The sequence below is a fragment of the Vidua macroura genome, chromosome 3 (assembly GCF_024509145.1).
Source record: "Vidua macroura isolate BioBank_ID:100142 chromosome 3, ASM2450914v1, whole genome shotgun sequence".
NCBI classification, from domain to species: domain Eukaryota; kingdom Metazoa; phylum Chordata; class Aves; order Passeriformes; family Viduidae; genus Vidua; species Vidua macroura.
The window spans coordinates 6,952,709-6,971,984 of NC_071573.1; the positions used below are offsets into that span (position 1 = coordinate 6,952,709).

Consider the following 19,276-nt stretch of genomic DNA (forward strand, 5'->3'; position numbering starts at 1 on the left):
GAAAGCACAGCTCAGTCCATTGCTCAGAAAGAGGAACTCCCTGGAGCTGCTTCTGGGACTCCCATGCAGGAGGTGACAGGGAGACCCTGTCACCTGCCATTGCTGTCAGCAGTGGGAGAAGAGAGAAATTTTACTCAGTCCCACTGGGCCAAGTGGCCCAAGGCAGCCAAATCTGTGCACTCAAAACTGCTGCCATCCTGCTTCTGCCCTTCAGTCAGCAAATCATCTTGTTCCAGAGCTGTCTCTCTTCCCTCAAGATTTCCTCTGCAGCCCCATGGAGCAGCAGGTAAAGTGAGGAAACAGCATTGACCTGCTGCAGCTGGAGCACTGCTGCAGAGCAAGGCCAAGAAAAGGCTGCTGTCAAATCTTTATCCTCTCACTGCTCTGCAGTGGTTTCACCAGTGCCCTTTGGCCCTCTGGGCTCTCGGGGCTCAGAGGCACTAGCAAGACACGCTTCTAACCTGCCTTAACGCTAAGAGGGACACAGAGTGAACGGGGCCTTTCTTACCAGTCATCGCTGCCGAGCAAGGAGAGTGCCTTCAGCAAGGACTGCTGTGGGTCTGAAGAGGCTGTGTCCTTCTGCCCCTTCCCACGGAGCGGCTCCTTTCGGCGCTCGGCACCAGTGGCCGCCTGCGAGGTCACTGTAAGGAGAGGGTCGGCCATGGGCGCTGCAGCCCCGGGCAAGGCACCCCGCCATGGAGCGGCCTGCAGCCCCATCTGCCAGCCAGGCTTCCATGTGGCACACACTGGCACTGGGTCAGAGACTCCCCTGCTGTCTGGCTCCTGGGGCTCCTTGCTTTCTCCCAGCCTTCCCCAGCTGGGCACAGCTCCAGGCTAAACCTGACAATTGCCCCCACAGTGCCAGCTCCCAAGTGCCACAGCTGCCACAGCCAGCGGCAGGTTCCTGCGGCCTCAGAGCTCCCAATCCCTGCCAGACAGTGCCAACAGCAGGACTGGCTACCCCAGGAGGGAACCCCTCAGGTGCCTCTCTTGTCTCAGCGCCCTGATTTCCCCCAGCCCTGAGGACAGGGGCACTCTGCAACTCCCTGAGGAGAGACCTGCAGCTGCCTTGTGACGGCACCGAGCCAAGCCTGAGCAACCCAGCCCTGCTGGGCCTGGCTGAATCCCCACGGAGCAGCTACCAGGGAACAGCCATACCTGACCCTTCACACCTGACAGCACCTCTGTTCCCAATGACTTCCAATATTCTAGACAGCAGGCAGCTGAGGGCACATTTTAGCCTACTGTTGGGAAGGGAGTCGTTCATGGATTCTTTCCAAGCATAATGAACCTGTCCTCTTTCAGAGGTACACACTGGCTGTATTTCAGAGATGCTGAGGGGAATTGTATTTGCCATCTAATGGATGTGTTTGCCAACTCAGCAGTTTCTAAGCTTTCTCTTGTGGAAAAATGCAATATCCAGACTAGACAGTTGATGAGAAAGTCTTCCAAATGCACGCTGAGGATAAAAATATGCAAATACAGATGCACATTGTTGGCAGACGCACTCTCTTGTTAATCAGTTGACTGGGTTTGCCTTAATTGAATTTGTTGGTAAGGAAAAAATTTACAAGGTATGAGAAAAATGAGATGATAAATCCATTTCTTATGAAACCCCTTTCTCATCCAAAGCACTGTCAATCAAAAATGTCATGTTGTGCACTCAAAAGCTCATTTTCTAATGTGTAAATAAGTACATTTAAGCTGTCTAAAATGATGGAGTATAAATATTGCACAGAATCTAGATGAACTGCTCTAGGCTCTAGGGGTTTTGTGCTACCTTGCATGTTCTCACAAAGTATGGAGGAACCATAACATCAAAAAAATATTCAGATGGGAGCTAATCTGGCTGTCACTGATGTACCCCAGTCACTGGCATCAGTGATGGCACTGCAGAAGTATGTAGACATGCACATCTAGATTCACTGTGAATGGAGAGCCACGTCAGGCTAGTTCTGGTCAATTCTGAGCATGGAAGTAGCATCACTAGAAAAGAGCATTCCAAGTATCATTCCTAGCTCCCTTCTTCTTATCTCACTCTCCTTGGGATCAGAGCACAGGCGGGCTACCCACAAAAGAGAGACAGGAGCCACTAGGGACTATCTGCTGTGTATTTGCTGCAGGCAGCAAACGGCCTGGGGGCACCAGGCAGCCCCTCCTGCCTGTCATCTGCTACACACAGCCTTTACCATGACTTTATTCAGCTCAACTTTCCAATGGATCTCTAAGAACTGCACTTCTACCAGCCTGGAGTAACTCAAAAGTAGATTTGCTGTTCAATCTCAGGGCAGGCTCTGGACTCAAGATGCCAGCTGCGCTGGCTCAGGCAGGAGGCAGTTTGTGCTCCTTGTGCATGGACAAACCCGTGCAGGAAAAAGCTGCCACGGAGCAGGCTTACCTGAGGAGTTGCGTGGGAAGCTGCCATCCCCATGGATGATGGGCTTATTGGGCAGTAAGGGCACGTTGTCCTGCTTCCTCAAGACCTTCTTCTTCAAGGCACTACCAGGGGGTTTTCTCTGCACTCTAGAAGCTGTGCCATTGACAGGTGGTAGGCTAAAGGCTGCAGGGACCAAAGAGGAGCTTGTAAGTGGAGGGTGCTGGATAAGGTGACGATGGAAAGGGCCAGGAAACTTGCTGGAGGTGGGTAACATCTCTTTGTTATCCCAAAGAACTCCAAGTATAACAATGATATACCACTTAATACCAAGTATAGCACTAAGATGGGCCAATGATCAGAGAATCACAGAATCTGAGAAGAGTTTGGTTTGGAAGGCACCTTCAAGCGCCATTTAGTCCAACCCCTGTGAGCAGGGACATCTTCATCTCTGGTGTTTTCATTAGAAGGCATTGAATTTTGTTTCTTCCAAGTTGCAGCCTGGTTGAAAAGCATTCTTTTAGACTCAGCTTCCCCGGAGGCTGCTCTCCAGAAGAAAGTCTGAAGCCCCAGTGTACTTTGCAAGGCAGAATATTCTACTCTGCAAGACTTTAGAGGTGAAGGTGGGAAGCTGATATATTCTGCTAGTGACTCAGTGAGGCCATAAGCAAGACACTTCATGCCTCTGTATTTTTCTCTGGGAAACAGAAATAAATCCTATGCAAGCTTCCACTCAGATGCAAGCCAAACAGGCCCCCAATCTGATTGCAGCAATGTGCAAAGGTCAAGCAAGTGGTCAAAAAGGACCACCACAAGTGTAGCCACCACTTACTTGCTTCAGCTGCATCCCCGGGCTCAACTGTCTCTGGAAGAAGCTGCACGAAGCTTTCCTTTTGTCTACTTTTCTTCATCTCTTCCACCAAATGCTCTATGTCCTTCGGCTCTAAGTTCTCTTCAGCCAACTTCCACAAAGCAGCACGGATCTAGTTGCAATGCAAATACATCACAGACTGTAAGCAGAGACACACAAACCAGACACAACATCTCATCAGGAGCACAGAGTCCATAGAGTGCCATAGGCTTTACTGTAGCTCCATATGCATTCCAATAGTTTCAGAGGAATGTCTCCTGTCCTCAGCTTGGCAATTACACACAGTGAGGTGGAACACTTCAGTACCACAACCTTCTACTGCTGCAACTGCAGCCTATGTCAGGAAGCCCTGCTTGAAGCATGAGAGTCAGAGGAATGCCCCAAGAGAGAGGAAGAGCTCACATGGCCAGTGAGCAGGCAGTTCAGTTCCTACAGGCCATGGCAGGAGAATAAAAACCATGTGCAATGCCCAGCAAGGAGGAGTAATTAGCTGTTGCTTAACACTCATGGCCAGGAATTGCTGCTGTTTCTCACTTCCTGCCTTCTGAAGGACTCAGCTCTGAAGGACTCTAAAGGACTTGGTCTCTGAGACCATGAGGCCAAAAGGAGGAGTCATGTGAAAACAAGTTGCAGAAACACTGATGTTAATGAGCAGAAAAACTGAGAATGAGAGGGCTGTGAGATACAGCCACAAAGGTAACCAGGAAAAGTCAAGCTCTCCCATTTTATTTTGCAGCCTTGCTTACACTCAACATTAGCATCATTGCTTCTCTGCTTTTGAGGGTGCACTTTGCCCACGTTCACTGATGTGTAGCTTGCTCTGCCATTCAGAACTTCTCTAAAACAGCATTTGCACCTAAAGAATGCTTCTGGCATGACCTTAACACCATCTCCAAACCAGTGGCATTGGCACCACTGGAAATAGCCAAGCGATTGCTCTGTAGCTGTCAAATATATTCCCAAGAGAATCCATGTCCCCATTAGAAGATTATGATTTTCAGTGACATTTTGGGCCAAGTACTAAATAGCCACTGGAAAGGAAGTCTGCTCATCCCTGTCCTCATCCCTTACATTTCCAAAGACGTCCCTCAGCTCTTTGTCACTGGTAAGACCAGGACTGGTGGGATGATCCATCTCCTTGGCCTGGCTCAGTGGGAGGCCTGGTAAAGGAAGCAAAGGTTCTTGTAAATCTCTGGCAAACTTCAAGCCCCCAAAAATGCCGTGCTGGGCAACAGGCCAGACAGCTTCCAGATTGCAGAGCTCCCATAAGACGCAGTGACTGGGATGGAGAGCAGCAAGGTCCATATGCCTCAACCCTCTCCCAAGGCATGGGCTACTGGCAGCAGCCATGACATTACTCTGTTGGCCAGCAGACTGAAACCTGCTGCATGATGAAGGCCACAGCCCCTGGATGCTGGAGAGACTCTGTGTTTGATAGAGAAGGACAGAGATGGAGATTGCTCTTGATAGAGATTCTTATCTGCCCTTATTCCTGCTGATTCTAGTAAACATCTTCTTTCTGGGTCCTGAAAGAAGCCCCGTGTTCTAAATCCTGCATGCCTTTAGATCAACATTTTCTTCCCTTTGTTGGAATATTTTAGAGGACATTCAAAGAAAAGCTTAGTATTGAGGGAGTGTTACCCAAATGTGAGCTGTGTTCTTAACACTAGATCATGCATTTCCCCCAAGGATTTTCATTCTAACTGTATGAGATGCACCCTCTGTTTCCTCTCCCTGCCCCACAGCTGAGCAGCGCTACAGCTCCATGGGGCACTGGGAGCAGCACAGCTCATTGTAGGGGGCACATGCTGGGCACAACTGTTCCCTGGGAATGTGCACAGGCTCTCCGGCTGGCACAAGACCCTTCCTCCCACCAGAGATGGGCCCAGCTCCCCCCTTACCTCTGTGTGAGGCTGAGCCATGCTCAGCCTTCACCCTGTCCTCCCTGGCAGTGACCCTGGGGCCAGCGCTGCTCCGCAGCTCCTGGGCCAAGGCCCCCTGAGCCGGCCGGGAGCCGAGACCTCCATTCCCAGGGGCAGCCTTCGGCACATAGGTCTCCAAGCCAAACAGGTCTGCCAGTTTGCTTGGGAACAGAGGCATCCCAGGTCCTATCTTGCACCAAGAGCTCTTTCCCTTCTTCCTCTGGGCTTTTGTTGTAGGCTCAGAAGAAGCTGTAATTCAGGTACAAGAGAAGAAGCCAGTTAATTCAACTCATGCCTTTACAATCAACCCATCTAATGGGTGAGGAATTCAAAGCATATTTTAGTTACTGAAAAGACTGCTTGTTTTTTTTATTTTTCATGAAACTAGCATCTGTTTAATTTCTCTGAACAATATGGAGCTGGCAAGCCAGGAGAGATGGGTTCTACTCCTTTATGTGTTGCCTGTTGCCTCCCCACTACTACAGGATCCCTTTCCTTCCAAACAGTTGGAAATTCACAGTGGTCTCTAGAATGGGATTCTGTCTAGGAAGTAATTGTTTTCAAAAGTAGTTTTCAAGGCCTCTGTTTCTCTACGTCCCACTCAATCCTAGGTTGAGTTTTGCACTTTTGGGATTTTTCTCTTACTCTTTCCAACAAAGGAAGTGCTGGGACACAAACAATGGCACCAGGTGTTAGACAGAAAAGAAGCTTTGCTTTCTCCTTTAGATGTGCCCAGTATTCAGCGAGCCAGTGTTTGTAGGGAACAAAGCAGTCATCCAAAAGTTCCACTTTTGCTCTACTTATGGGTTCCAGGGCTTTATTCCCTGCTTTCTTTTCAGCTGAGACACCCAAACCCAACATAAATATGACTGGCCACAAAATATTTCTGATCTTGGCTAATACTGTCAATTCAAAATTTTCTCAGTGGAAAGACTAGAGGGCAGGTCATTCTGAAACACTCTCCAAGAGAGCTGTTAGAACTAAGAGAACTAATTCTTTACATGGTTTCACAGAGGATAAAATCATATGGCAGCCAAGCAGTACAAGTGTCTTAAGACTGGGTTTCTTCACCCTGTAGAATGCTGGGGTCAGTAAGAATAGTGAGGCAGGTAAGGTTTAATGAGATAGGTAATTTCTAGTCCAGAATGAATCCAGCAAAAACGTCACCTTACTGAGCAGTATTACACCCTAGCTGCATTAGGCATTCCAGATACATATCAGCCATTAAGGAGTCATTCCAAAGTGGCTGTGCCCAGGATTTGGCAGAACTAACCCTGAGAAAAGGGACATGGGGGTCTGATCCTTTTTTCTGCATCAGCCGAATTATTTCTTCAAGTCTCACCTCTCCTATCATTACACACCCAGAGATGGCAAAGGAACAACAACAGTGTCATTGAGGCTTTCATCTTGAAAGCATTGGCTGACCCAGATGCACCAGAGGCCGCAGTTTGTCTGGCACAGTGCTGCTTGTCAAGGATCAGGCAAGGCAGGGAGGGAGGACAAGGCAGAAGGCATCTCCTCCACCAGCCTCAGCCTGCAACACTGACACAGGCAGAGAGAGCCGGGGAAGAGATGTGACATCATGAACCTGCCCTAGGTGGCTTTCGGCTTGTGCTGTCAGAGGATGTCAAACTCAGACCCTGCATAGGCTGCATCCATTTGGCAGTCTCCATTGGAGAATTCCAAAGGACTTTCTATCATAGGAGGTTTCCCTGTTTCTACCAGGGAAAAACCAGGCAATGTCCATGAATCTCCTTCAGATCTCAAAGGCTTCAGCTCAGAAACTGCCCCAAGGAAAGGTTTTCTCCCCCAAGGGCAGGAGGAAGGAGTTGGAACATTTCTCGTATCTTGCTAAATGCCTTCTTTTCCCCTCCTGATTGTGACACTAGAAAGGCTGCAGGGACATAAAAGCCATGATCAGGATGGAGAGGAATGTTTCCTTTTCCTGCGCTGCATTTCCAGGGCCCCAAGGTACCACCCAACACTTCACACTGAAGGAATTTTCACTGCACCACCAGAACACACTCCCAATGAGTGGGCTGTGGGAGAGTCCACTGAGCCCATCAAGGAATTGAAATTAATTGTAAAAACTTTTGGAAAGAATAGGTTTTAACCAAGTTTTCCAAATGTCATTCCTGAGTCAAGACTAGAATGTTCATTTTAGGACAGACACCTCCTGTTCCTACCTGCATCCTCAGAGTTCTTGTCATGGCCTCTGCTGTTGGATCTTGTCCTTGAGAAAATGGAGGACAAAAGAACAAATGAGGAGGTAGAAAGAGAAGGGACGGAATGGGCACATCATGAATGGAGGCAAACCTGCTTAACATGGTCACTCTGGTGAAGGAGGAAATGCAACACATCAACACAACAAAACGCAAAGCTGATTAATTGTTTTTTGGCTTTCTGTTGCTGGAGTCACACAGAGCTGGCCAAGCTCTGGCTGAAACACAGCAGTCATTCTTCAACTTGCATCACAGCTTCCCAACTCTGCTGCCTCTCCTTGTGGAGCCAAGTGGCTCCAACAGCCTCTCTGAAGCAGCAAGAGCTGCTGAGCTGAGACACGAGTCTGTATGCAGGGCAGCTACTTTTGTACTGCGGCCAAAGCTTGACTTTGCCTGCTCGTGCCTTTCTCTGATGACAGCCTCGTGCTACGTGTGGTCAGAGCACTGCTGTCTCCTGAGAATGATCTTACACCTCCACGCTCTTTCCATAATAAAACGGCTTTTTCCAACTCAGCTGCTAGGGAAGGATATTCAGATTGCACTTTAAAAGCCCTACCGAAGATTTTCAATTGGAATGATACTGCTATGACTCCGTGTTTAGTGTTGCCATTGGGATAAGAATGACAGCTACATTTTCTCACACATATCCAAGCCAATAACTTTCCATCAGGTACAGTCCTGTGCCTCTTCTCTAGCACCTTGCCCTCTTTGATTTGAAGCCCAGAACAAATATTAAATATCAATCGATTATACATCTATACCCCAACATTTATCGGGGATCTCATTTCACAGTGGAGGCCCAGGCACAGTGAATTTACACCTGATGATTGCTGAAGCATCACCTGAATTTGCAGACACGTCTCCAGTAGGCAATATTTGCCCAAGCATATTCTCCTGGTTCCAGAAGTTGACAGTCAAGGATCACAGCATTCAAAGATCTGCAGGATCCAGACCCATGCAATACAGTTGCCAAGTGACACCACAACCGTTACAGAGGGAAGCAATAGCCAAGTCCAGCAGAGGACCCATCTTGAGGTGCTTTCAAGCCCTGTCTCCTCTTCCTCACCACCACCTCTGCCCTTGGGGCATATGGTGTTTGGTTTGACATTGTAATGGATCATCATGGATGGGCAAAATGGTGAATACACAGAGGTTTGCCTACGTACATAGGACAGCTGACTGTGCAAAAAACCTCATGAGCCGGGAAGAGTGAGGTGAGCAGTGCACTGGAGCAGAAGGCAACTTGGCTTACCTCATCTCCTGGGACTCCTGGAAATTCAACTGCAGAGAGCTTGGCAGGGACCCTGCAGCACTGTCAACAGGGGGACTTCCTGCCTTGCGTATAGGGGGGATCAAAGGCAGTCCCAATGACCCCTTCTTCATATCCCCACCAATGGAATACAGCATACTCTGGAAAGAGCAGAACACAGTGCTTGGATCAAGCATCCAGTCTGGCCCCCATTCCTGCCTCAAGACACTTCACCATGCATTTGATTGGGACCTGGCAGGAAAGGTCAGACTTATGGAGCATCTTGGACTAGGAGAGGGAAAGGTGACCTAGGAAAGGGAGGTGGTGAGGGAGAGACCATGTCCCAGATTTGCCACCTCTCCCCTCATGCTCAGTTTTCTGCAAGTGTGGCTGCATTCCCAGCAGGCATCCACATACTTCCTATCAGGAGTGCCACTGCCTCCACAGGCCTTTTGGATGGCATGGGAGTGGGTTTAGATCTCTATTCTCTCCCTGCCCCTTAAGTGCCTAACCGCCAGTGCTGATCTCCAGCCAATTCCCACAAAGTCATTCTGCAGGATGTCAAAACCTGCTTTTCTCAAGCCCCTCATTTCTTCGGCTGCTGCCCTTCCCTCCTACAGTTCCCCAGCAGCCTTTGAGCCCAGATGCTGCTGAGCTCTGGGGATGCTTGCTGCTCTCCAGCTCCCACACTTCCATCATCTCAGGCTCAGTGGCATTTAGGAAGTTCAGCAGAGCTCCCTGCTCTGCTGCTCTCTGCAAGGTCTCTGCCTGCCCAAGTTCCTCCAGGGCCCCCATGCCATGGCCAGGAAGGGGGCTGGAGGCAGCGGGGGCAGATGCACACCCTTCCTTCATATCCCATTATTTCTGGCAAAGATAAAGAGCTGAATCTGGACTTGTTCAAACTTCACTGAAAGGGTCAGTTTGTGTCAGAGATACTTTGCGCCCTATCTCAGCAAAGCTGAGATCAAGTACCCAAGTTTTTGATTGGACTTTTTTTTCCAAAGCGGTCGTTCATCTGCCTCTTCCTTCAGCTCACCACAAACCCAGAACAAGTGCAGGTCCTGGCCCTGCTGCAAAGGCAATCGTGGGTCTGGGCTCTGGGCTGCTCTCCCCATGGCCACCTCCCACCCCTTCCCTTTGGACAAAGCGATGCCAGAGCACACAGCTGCCCAGAAGCTGATGAAGTCTAGAAATAGCAGCAGAGACAGCTGTACAGAGGGTGTGGTTCTCAGAACTCAAAAGCTGAGACAACCTGGAACTGACTTTGCTGGACTGCCTGTTCCAGCAATCGCCCTTTTCCTTCCAAATCAGACACAGCTGACAGAAAACACCACCAAGACCTAGAGATGGTTCACAGATACCCATAGTTTACTAAATCTAGAAGGATAGTTTCTCCAGCTTGGACAAATGTAGCTGCTCTGACTGCTTCTTGGTATTTTCTCAGCCATAAAACAGAAGAGGAACCATGACAGGGCCCAGAAACCATTCAAAGACCTCTCCTGCTATTGATCTACGCTGAGGATGTGAAGTCTGCACTACACATCCATTGCAAAGACAGCCTGAAGCACAGTGTCCAGCTGAGCTTTTCCTCAATTCAGCTGCTTCCCTAGGATCACACCACAGGAAAAGGTCTCCAAGCTCAGCCTACAGCAAATAAACTGAAAATCTACTGCATGGGTCTTAGCTTGATCTCCTTACCTCATAACTTTTTCCTTCTGAACTCTGCTCCTGGTGTTTTCTACTCTCACCATCATAGCCAGTGACATTTTTCTTGTTCTCTTTCTCCACGCTGTACATTTTGTTTGTGTTAGAAGAAGTAGACATCCCCCGGATGGGAGGCAACGGCTGGGAGGGAAGCAGCGAAGAGGGACGTGGCCGGAAAGACTTGGAAAAAATGAACCTAATCTCGCCTGCAAAGTGGAAGAATTTTCACTGCACCACCAGAGCACACTGCCAGTGAGCGGGCTCTGGGAGAGTCCACTGAGCCCATCAAGGAATTGAAATTAATTTAAGGCAATTTTGAAAAGTATGGATTTTAACCAAGCTTTCCAAATGTCACCTCTGAGTCAATATGACAACTGCCATTTTAGGACAGACACCTCCTGTACCTACCTGCATCCTCAGAGTTCTTGTCTTTGCCTCTGCTGTTGGATCTTGTCCTTGAGAAAATGGAGGACAAAAGAACATATGAGGAGGTAGAAAGAGAAGGGACGGAATGGGCACATCATGAAAGGAGGCACACCTGCTTAACATGGTCACTCTGGTGAAGGAGGAAACACAGTGCAACACATCAACACAGGAGAATGCAAAGCTGATTAACTGTCTTTAGGCTTTCTGTTGCTGGAGTCACACAGAGCTGGCCCAGCTCTGGCTGAAACACAGCAGTCATTCTTCAACTTGCATCACAACTCCCCAACTCTGCTGCCTCTCCGTTTGGAGCCAAGTGGCTCCAACAGCCTCTCTGAAGCAGCAAGAGCTGCTGAGCTGAGACACGAGTCTGTATGCAGGGCAGCTACTTTTGTACTGCTGCCGGAGCTTGACTTTGCCAGCTCGTGCTTTACCCTGGTGACAGCCTTGTGTTACATGTGGTCAGAGCACTGTGGTCTCCTTAGACTATTACACCTCCTTGTTTTTTGAAGAAGTAGGATCAGATCAAAAGTCTTTGGGTATGGCATTGTCCTATATCATTACAGGTGGGCAAAATGGTGAATACACAGGGGTCCACCTAAATATATGGGACAGCTGACTGTGCAAAATAACCCCACGAGATGGGAAGAACGATGTGAACAGCACACTGGAGCAGCAGACACCTTGGCTTACCTCATCTCCTGGGACTCCTGGAAATTCAGCTGTGGAGAGCTTGGCAGGGACCCTGCAGCACTGTCAACAGGGGGACTTACTGCCTTGCGTATAGGGGGGATCAAAGGCAGTCCTAATGACCCCTTCTTCATATCCCCACCAATGGAATACAGCAAGGAAGCCTGGAAAGAGCAGAACACTATGCTCGGATCAAGCGTCCAGCCTTGTCCCCATTCTTGCCTCAAGACATTTAGATATGCCCTCAACTGGGACCTGGCAGGAAAAGTCAAACTGATGGTGGTGCTTGGACGGGGATGGGGAATGGAAAGGGAGGTGGTGAGGGAGAGACCATGTCCCAGATTTGCCACCTCTCCCCTCATGCTCAGTTTTCTGCAAGTGTGGCTGCATTCCCAGCAGTCATCCACATGTTGGGAATCAAGATGTTCAGGGCTGCCACTGCCTCCACTGGCCTTTGGATGGCATGGGAGTGGGTTTAGATCACTATTCTCTCCCTGCCCCTTAAGTGCATAACCGCCAGTGCTGATCTCCAGCCAATTCCCACAAAGCCATACTGCAGGATGTCAAAACCTGCTTTTCTCAAGCCCCTCATTTCTTCTGCTGCTGCCCTTCCCTCCTACAGTTCCCCCGCAGCCTTTGAGCCCAGACGCTGCTGAGCTCTCGGGATGCTTGCTGCTCTCCAGCTCCCACACTTCCATCATCTCAGGCTCAGTGGCATTTAGGAAGTTCAGCAGAGCTCCCCACCCTGCTGCTCTCTGCAAGGTCTCTGCCTGCCCAAGTTCCTCCAGGGCCCCCATGCCATGGCCAGGAAGGGGGGTGGAGGCAGCGGGGGCAGATGCACACCCTTCCTTCATATCCCATTATTTCTGGCAGAGCTAAAGAGCTGAATCTGGACCTGTTCAAACTTCAGTGAACTTCATGTTCCTGTCATGGCAAAGGTCTCACAGTTCTGTCTGCAGCACATAAAGTGGGAGTTTGCCACACTGGACATAGCTTGGTCTCCTTACCTTATGTCCTTTACCCTCTGAACTCACCTCCTGTATTTTTATCCTGTTCTCATCACAGCCGCTGTCATTTTTCCTATTCTCCTGCTCTCTGCTACATAATTGGCTTGGCATGGTGGAAGGAGAGCTCTTTTGGATGGGAGGCAATGGCTTGGAGGGAAGGAGCATAGAGGGATTTGCAAGCGAAAACCTCCTGGCAAGAGGATAGCCAGTCAGGCCTGCAAAGGAGAGACACAAATTGTAACAGAGGCCGCAATGCAAACCTAAAGCATCTACAGCTCCATATTTCATGGGACACACTTCCTGGAAACTTCTAAAGAGCTGCACAGGAAAACATACTCCCGTCAGCAGACACTTGAGGCAGGCCAAGGGAAAGCCCTGTATCACTTCCACAGAGCTACCACAGGAACAGCCTGGCCTCTGGGCTCTCCTGGGTCAGCAGGGAGCCCAGAGCCCTGTGCTTTCCAGGAATGGCTCAGCTGCACATGCACCCTCCTGCTCCTCTCCCTGCCCCACAGCTGAGCAGTGCTACAGCTCCACGGGGCACTGGGAACAGCAAAGCTCATTGCAGGGGGCACAGGCAGGGCACAACTATTCCCTGGGAATGTGCACAGGTTCTCCAGGCTGGCACAAGACCCCTCCTCCCACCAGAGATGGGCCCAGCTCCCACCTCACCTCTGTGTGAGGCTAAACCATGCTCACAAGGGAAGAAGCGAGTTAGGTGAACTCCCACCTTTATCATCAACACATCTAATGGGTGTGCCACTCAAGGGGAATGATTTTTAAGTACTGAGAAAATTTCTTTGGTTTTCTTTTTCATGGAACTAGCTGAGGTTTAATTCCCCTCAACACTGTTGAGTTAGCAAGTCTGAAGGGAAAGGTGGAAGGCTCCAATGATAAGAGGGGAAGAAAGATTCCTTCTTTGACGCTGGCCTTCTGGAAATCTCCAGGAAAGACCCACACAGCTGTGACTGCTAGTTCTGCAAACCACAAAGACCTCTCAGCAGGCAGGCAGGCCTTATTGGTGTTTGTATAGCACCGTAATACCATCCTCAGGGTTGGACCCGATCAGCAAGCAGAGGAAGAATGGGAAATTTATCTGTCGTGAGACCCAACACTGAGGGCAAAGAAAGAAACAGGATTTGCATCTCATGACCCTGTCCAATTTGTGGTCAGCTGTGGCCACAGTCCCTGTCCTGGCTGACAGTATGACTGACTTGGCTACTGTCAAAAAGGAGAAAGCAGAGTAAACTAATGAGAGAATGTTGTGATGCCATGGGTGTCCTTGCAGGATCATCTGTAGCTGTCAGCCACCTACTCTGACACAGAGCCAGCACTGGCTGGACCAGTTTTCCCTGAAATCTGGTGGGATTCTTTTCCATTTGGCTTCAGCCTTTCAGCTCCTTTCTATCCTCACCTTTTCCTTCAGTGGTCTTTCCTTTTCCAGTAGAATCCATCTTCAAACCCGTGCTTCTGTCTCGCAGAAGTATCTGGGTTTGAATTTGGGAACACTCTCAAAGGTGACAGCGACAGGAGCTTGGTACCCAGCCTTAGAACAAGGTTGGGTGACTCCAATCGCCAGCGCTCGGCACAGAGAGGCAGAGCCAGACGCGTCTCCTGCCGCTGTGGCTGTGTCAACCACAACCATCACAATCCCAGCGTGGGGCTGCCCCTTTGTGATGCAATGGCCCATGGTTTGCTCATTTCCATGGCTGCAAAACCCCACCCCAAGTCCCTCCCTTTCCATTCCCAAGGGCAGCCAGCCCTAAGCCCAGCCAGGCCAGGCCTGAGGGTTTCACACTGTCTAGGAAGTAGACCCTTTCCAAAGCTACTTTTCAAGGCCTTTATTTCTGTAATTCCCACTCAGTTCTGGGTTGCAGCTTGTTGGTGTGGGATTTTCTTTATTTCTCTTCACATCAAACTAAGTGGTGGGACACAAACAATGGCACCAGGCGGTGGATGTAAAAGAAGCTCTGCACTCCCCACTAGAGGACCCCAGGATTCAGCTGGCTGAGAGCTGTAGGGAACAAATTGACCATCCAAACATTCCACTTTTGCTCTGCTTCTTTCTTCCAGGGGTTTATTTCCTGCTCTCTTATTGCAGAGACACTCAAATCCAACATAAACACGATCTGTTTCAAAACAGTTCTGATCATGGCAGTTCTTGACAATTCAAAATTTTCTTAATGGAAATAGCCCAGGCAGGTCATTCTAAAATCCTCTCCAACAGAGAGGATAAAACTAATCCTGCTTGATTTGGCAGAACGAAGCCGGAGCCATGGGATTCATGGGTCTGATCCCTTTTTCTGCATCCACAAAATTATTTCTTCAAGTCTCATCTCTCCTATCTATTCAAAGAAGCTTTGCACTGTGCATTAGATGTCCCCATTGTTCAGTGGGCTGATATGATCAGTGTATTTGTAAGGTGTAAATTGGCCATGCAAAGTTCTCCTTTGTTGTGGCAGGGTTTATTCCAGCTTTCTTTCCTGCAGACACGCTCAAACCAAACATTACAACGCATGCCTCAAAACAATCCTCAATTTGACTGGCCCTGAAAATTCAATAGTATACTCAGAATGTTTCCCTGTCCCCAGGGACAGGCTCCAAGGTCACACCAGGGAGAAAAGAGACCGAGGGGCTTCTCCTGCAGTGAGAGTTCCATGGAGCTCTGTCATTGGGTGAAAGTCAATGGCGGATGAGCCACCAAACTTTCATCTGCAGCTGGAACTACTCTGTGATAGCTCCTGTTCTTCCCAAGAGAGAACCCAGCACCACCTTGTAACGCATGTCATGGGGGGATTTCCCTCCGGCATTTTGGGTCTTTGTTCCAGTGGGGGGACGGTGAGGTCTGACCGTTTGATATCTACAATTTACTGGTGTTTTTTCTTGCTTTTCAGGCATTCTGCTTGATAATAAACTGTTGGGTATTTTTCCACTTTCATTTATTACTATTAATTTCCCATTGCTGGAAAGGGATTGTTGGAACACTTTAGAAGAGACGACTTATTGCAGTGTCCTCTGGTAAGTTGTCTCAAACTGTGTGAGACAGATGGCCTCAACCAGGAACATCCCTAAGGCTGCTGAGGGGAAGGCACAGAGGAAGACAAACCCAGTATTTCTGAGGGAAATTCCTCGACACCAAACCAACCTGAGTCATCAAACAGTAGACCGGATGTTTCAAGACACGGGCCAAAGGGGAAACCTTTCATTGTGTTTGGTCAAGGTCAGGTTATGATCAAGGCAAAGGTGTGTCAGTGCACTTGGCTCCTTCTCTCTTCATTGTGTCCAGCACACACAGGACACAGAGGTCCTGCAGAAACCATCACAGCATTCAGTGGGAGCAAACTTGAGTTCAGTCCTCACATAGAGCTGTGGTGTCAGCACTGCACCTCACGGGAACTCAAAGGAACTGTTCCAGTTCTTTTAGGAGCTAAGGAGGTTGGGCCTTCAGATCAGCACCTTCCCAGCTCTTGATTTGCTGCCCTGGGGAAGCTGCTGCTTGTGGCAACACTTGTTTCACAGCTGACAGCCCTGCTCTTCTGGCCTGCTGCTATTGCAGGAGCTTGTGCTAGTGACCTTGAACCTTTCAGATCTTCCCAAGGAAAGCTCAGGGCAGAAGTTGTCAAAAGAGCATTGCATAGGCGATGCTTTTAACAAGAAATCTTTCCTCTGTGCTCCATGCCTTGCACAGTAAATATTTGAGGAAGCAAGTTTGGGGATTTAGAAATTCCTTAAATAAGTCAGTTTTCAACAGTGGAACACAGTTTTAGGATATGCAATCTCACTTGTATTCATTGTGCAGAAAAAGAGGAGCACTGCTTGTGAGCTGTGTGTCTAACTTATGTGACCTTGCCACCAAGAATTTAGAAAAGAGGGGAGAGATGGAACCAGTAGCACAAGGATCTGCCTTGTGATTCTCCCACAGGCCTGAGGACATGGCCCACTTCCACTGGGCCATGGCCTTTTACCCTCCATCAAAACTTGATGCTTCAGATTGTGGTGGTGAATCCCCCCTGGCCTTGTCAGGCCACACGGTGATCTGAGAAACACTTGTCAGGATTCAGCCTTGCTGAACAGCAATTAAACCATTTCTGCCACTCTGTGCTTCTCTAAAAACAGAGAATGGGTTGGGATGTTTGGGCTCTGAGCAGAGCCAGCAGCCTGGCCTGGGCACAGGCCATGGTGGGACGGGGGAGCAGGAGCCTTCTGCGACTGACTGTGGCTCTCTGGTTTCCCTCCCCAGGCTGGCAGCACTTCACGCTATGGAAACTGCATCACTTGGCCTGCCAGTCTGGGAGGGTTGGAGGGCTGCAGGAGTTCGTTTGCTATCAAAAACAAATAATTTGGTTGTTGTCACTGTCATCATTGGAGCGTTTCTTTCATCATCGGAGCGTTTCTTTCATCCTTTTCCAAGCTTTTGGCCTTCCTTCCTCCAGGGTAATCCTTTTGTGTCCTTTCTCAGCCAGAGGTAGCATTAGGCAGGGGGGTAAAGCAACGTGAAAAATACAGCAACAGCTCCTGTTGCAGGCCCCTGGACATGAACGCTGGCCCTTTTCTCTTGGAAACAAAACCCATCCCCCAGTTTCCTGATGTCAGTTTTCAGAAGGCATTTGGCACTCCCCAGTCAGCCAGTGCTGGACATGGTGGCAGGTTGGGTCTGGGACACATCCTGTGCCCTTCAGAATTTCAGGAGGCGGCCGCCCACTCACAGCCACAGGCACCTGGACAGGAATGCTGGCCCTTTTCCATGTCAAAAAAACCTCATCCCCAGAATGCTGAGGTCAGTTTGGAGGCTGCATTTGGCACTCTGAGGGCAGCCTGAGTTCTTGGTGGTGGCTGCATTGGTCTAGGAGAAATCGTGCGCCATTCAGAATTGTAGCAGGCAGAAGGCCCCTCGGGGCCAGAGGCCCCTGGGTGTGGCGCAGGCCCCTGGACAGGAATGCTGGCCCTTTTCCACGGGAAACAAAACTCAACCCCCAGATATCCTGATGTCAGTTTGCAGGAGGCATTTGCCACTGCCAGGGCAGCCCAAGTTGTAGGTGGTGGCAGGTTGAGTCTGGGAGTCATCCTGCACCATCTGGAAGTTTAGGAGTGCACTTGGCTCCTTCTCTCCTCATTGTGTTCAGCATGCACAGGAGCCCAGAGCTCCTGCAGAAACATCACAGCATTCAGTGGGACCAGACTTGTGTCCAGTCCTCACATAGAGCTGTGGTGTCCAGCATCCACCTCACTGGAATGAAGAACTGTTCCAGTTCTCTTAGGAGCTAAGGAGGTTGGGCCTTCAAAGTAGCACCTTCCCAGCTCTTGATTTGCTGCCCTGGATAAGCTGCTGCTTGTGGCAACACTTGTTTCACAGCTGACAGCCCTGCTCTGCTGGCCAGCAGCCATTGCAGGAGCTTGTGCTAGTGACCTTGAACCTTTCAGATCTTCCCAAGGAAAGCTCAGGGCAGAAGTTGTCAAAAGAGCATTGCATAGGTGATGCTTTTAACAAGAAATCTTTCCTCTGTGCTCCATGCCTTGCACAGTAAATATTTGAGGAAGCAAATTTGCTGCTCCACAAATTCTTCAAAACAGTCAGTTAAACCATAACAGGACAGGATTTTTGGATGTGACACAATTCTCACTTTAATGCATTGTGCAGGAAAAGAGGAGCACTACTTGTGAGCTGTGTGTCTAACCTATGTGACCTTGCCACCAAGAATTTAGAAAAGAGGGGAGAGATGGAATCAGTAGCACAAGGATATCAGCCTTGTGATTCTCCCACAGGCCTGAGGACATGGCCCACTTCCACTGGGCCATGGCTTTTTACCCTCCATCAAAACTTGATGCTTCAGATTGTGGTGGTGAATCCCCCCTGGCCTTGTCAGGCCACACGGTGATCTGAGAAACACTTGTCAGGCCTTGGCCTTGCTGAACAGCCCCTGGGCTCAGCTCCTCTGGAGCTTTTCAGAAACGCTGAGTGCTCCCAGGAACTTGTGCTGTCTAACGAGCTCCTGGGGATTTCTGTGAACAGCCCTGGAAACCACTTTTGTTGTCTGAATGGCCTGACATCCTTCTTCTCCCACTTTCAAAGACAGGCTGCTGACCCAAAGTGCGGCCATGATGGAGCATTTTACGACTGAGGCCCACTCTCTTGTGGCCCATGAACAGCGCTCCAAAAGGAGGCCCTTGGAGCTCTCCTGGACCACAGCGCCTGCCAGCAGCAACCTCCCTCTGAGTGGGGCCTCTCAGAGCCAGCGAGCTCTCAAGTTTGCTGCACTGGCCGGATGACCGATCAACAATGGATCCTGGGCCAATAGCCCCACTCCTGGAGGCTCCAGTTTAACTACAGTTAACCTTGAGTGCTGTTAACCTTTTAGGCCCTATTCCCTTTTATCTTTGTTCTTTCTGTCCCCTTCTCAAACACACCTAAACACACCCAGACAGCCACACACACCTACACACACACAGATAATTCACAGTACATTTCTCGATTGATTGCATTTTGTTTGTTGCTTTTTTTTCCTTGTTGTGCCTTAAGCAACTAATGAGTAAGAGTGTGAATGCTGTCATTGAGATTTATTGAGCTGTTGCTCAATATTCAATCTGCTTTTTACTGAACTTTGCTGGAGAATTTTTAAGTAATAAGTAATCTCAGACACTTGTTCACACCAAGCCTTGGGAGCAGGAGGTGCAGGGTTGACACCGAAAAGCAGGAGAGTCATTCCAAAATGATGAGTTTAGCTGTTTATTTCTAGTTATTTCACTGTAATGAGCCAAGCCAAGCTTTTTCTTGGAGGCAGAATGTGTATGGGATGCACTACAGTATTATCCCATA

The 19,276-nt window shown here is 49.3% G+C and overlaps 1 protein-coding gene across 1 annotated transcript in view; it reads right to left on the reverse strand.

Annotated features, from left to right (window-relative positions):
• LOC128804518 (TOG array regulator of axonemal microtubules protein 2-like) overlaps nucleotides 1–19,276 on the reverse strand; it is a 90,634-nt gene that overhangs the window by 12,743 nt on the left and 58,615 nt on the right. The window contains exons 8-15 of the mRNA XM_053972319.1: nucleotides 10,337–10,548; nucleotides 8,642–8,799; nucleotides 7,354–7,400; nucleotides 5,147–5,416; nucleotides 4,317–4,405; nucleotides 3,207–3,357; nucleotides 2,399–2,560; nucleotides 509–641 (exon numbers count right to left, since the gene is read on the reverse strand). Of these exons, the coding sequence (XP_053828294.1) occupies nucleotides 509–641; nucleotides 2,399–2,560; nucleotides 3,207–3,357; nucleotides 4,317–4,405; nucleotides 5,147–5,416; nucleotides 7,354–7,400; nucleotides 8,642–8,799; nucleotides 10,337–10,548 (1,222 nt within the window). The remainder of the gene's footprint in view (nucleotides 1–508; nucleotides 642–2,398; nucleotides 2,561–3,206; nucleotides 3,358–4,316; nucleotides 4,406–5,146; nucleotides 5,417–7,353; nucleotides 7,401–8,641; nucleotides 8,800–10,336; nucleotides 10,549–19,276) is intronic.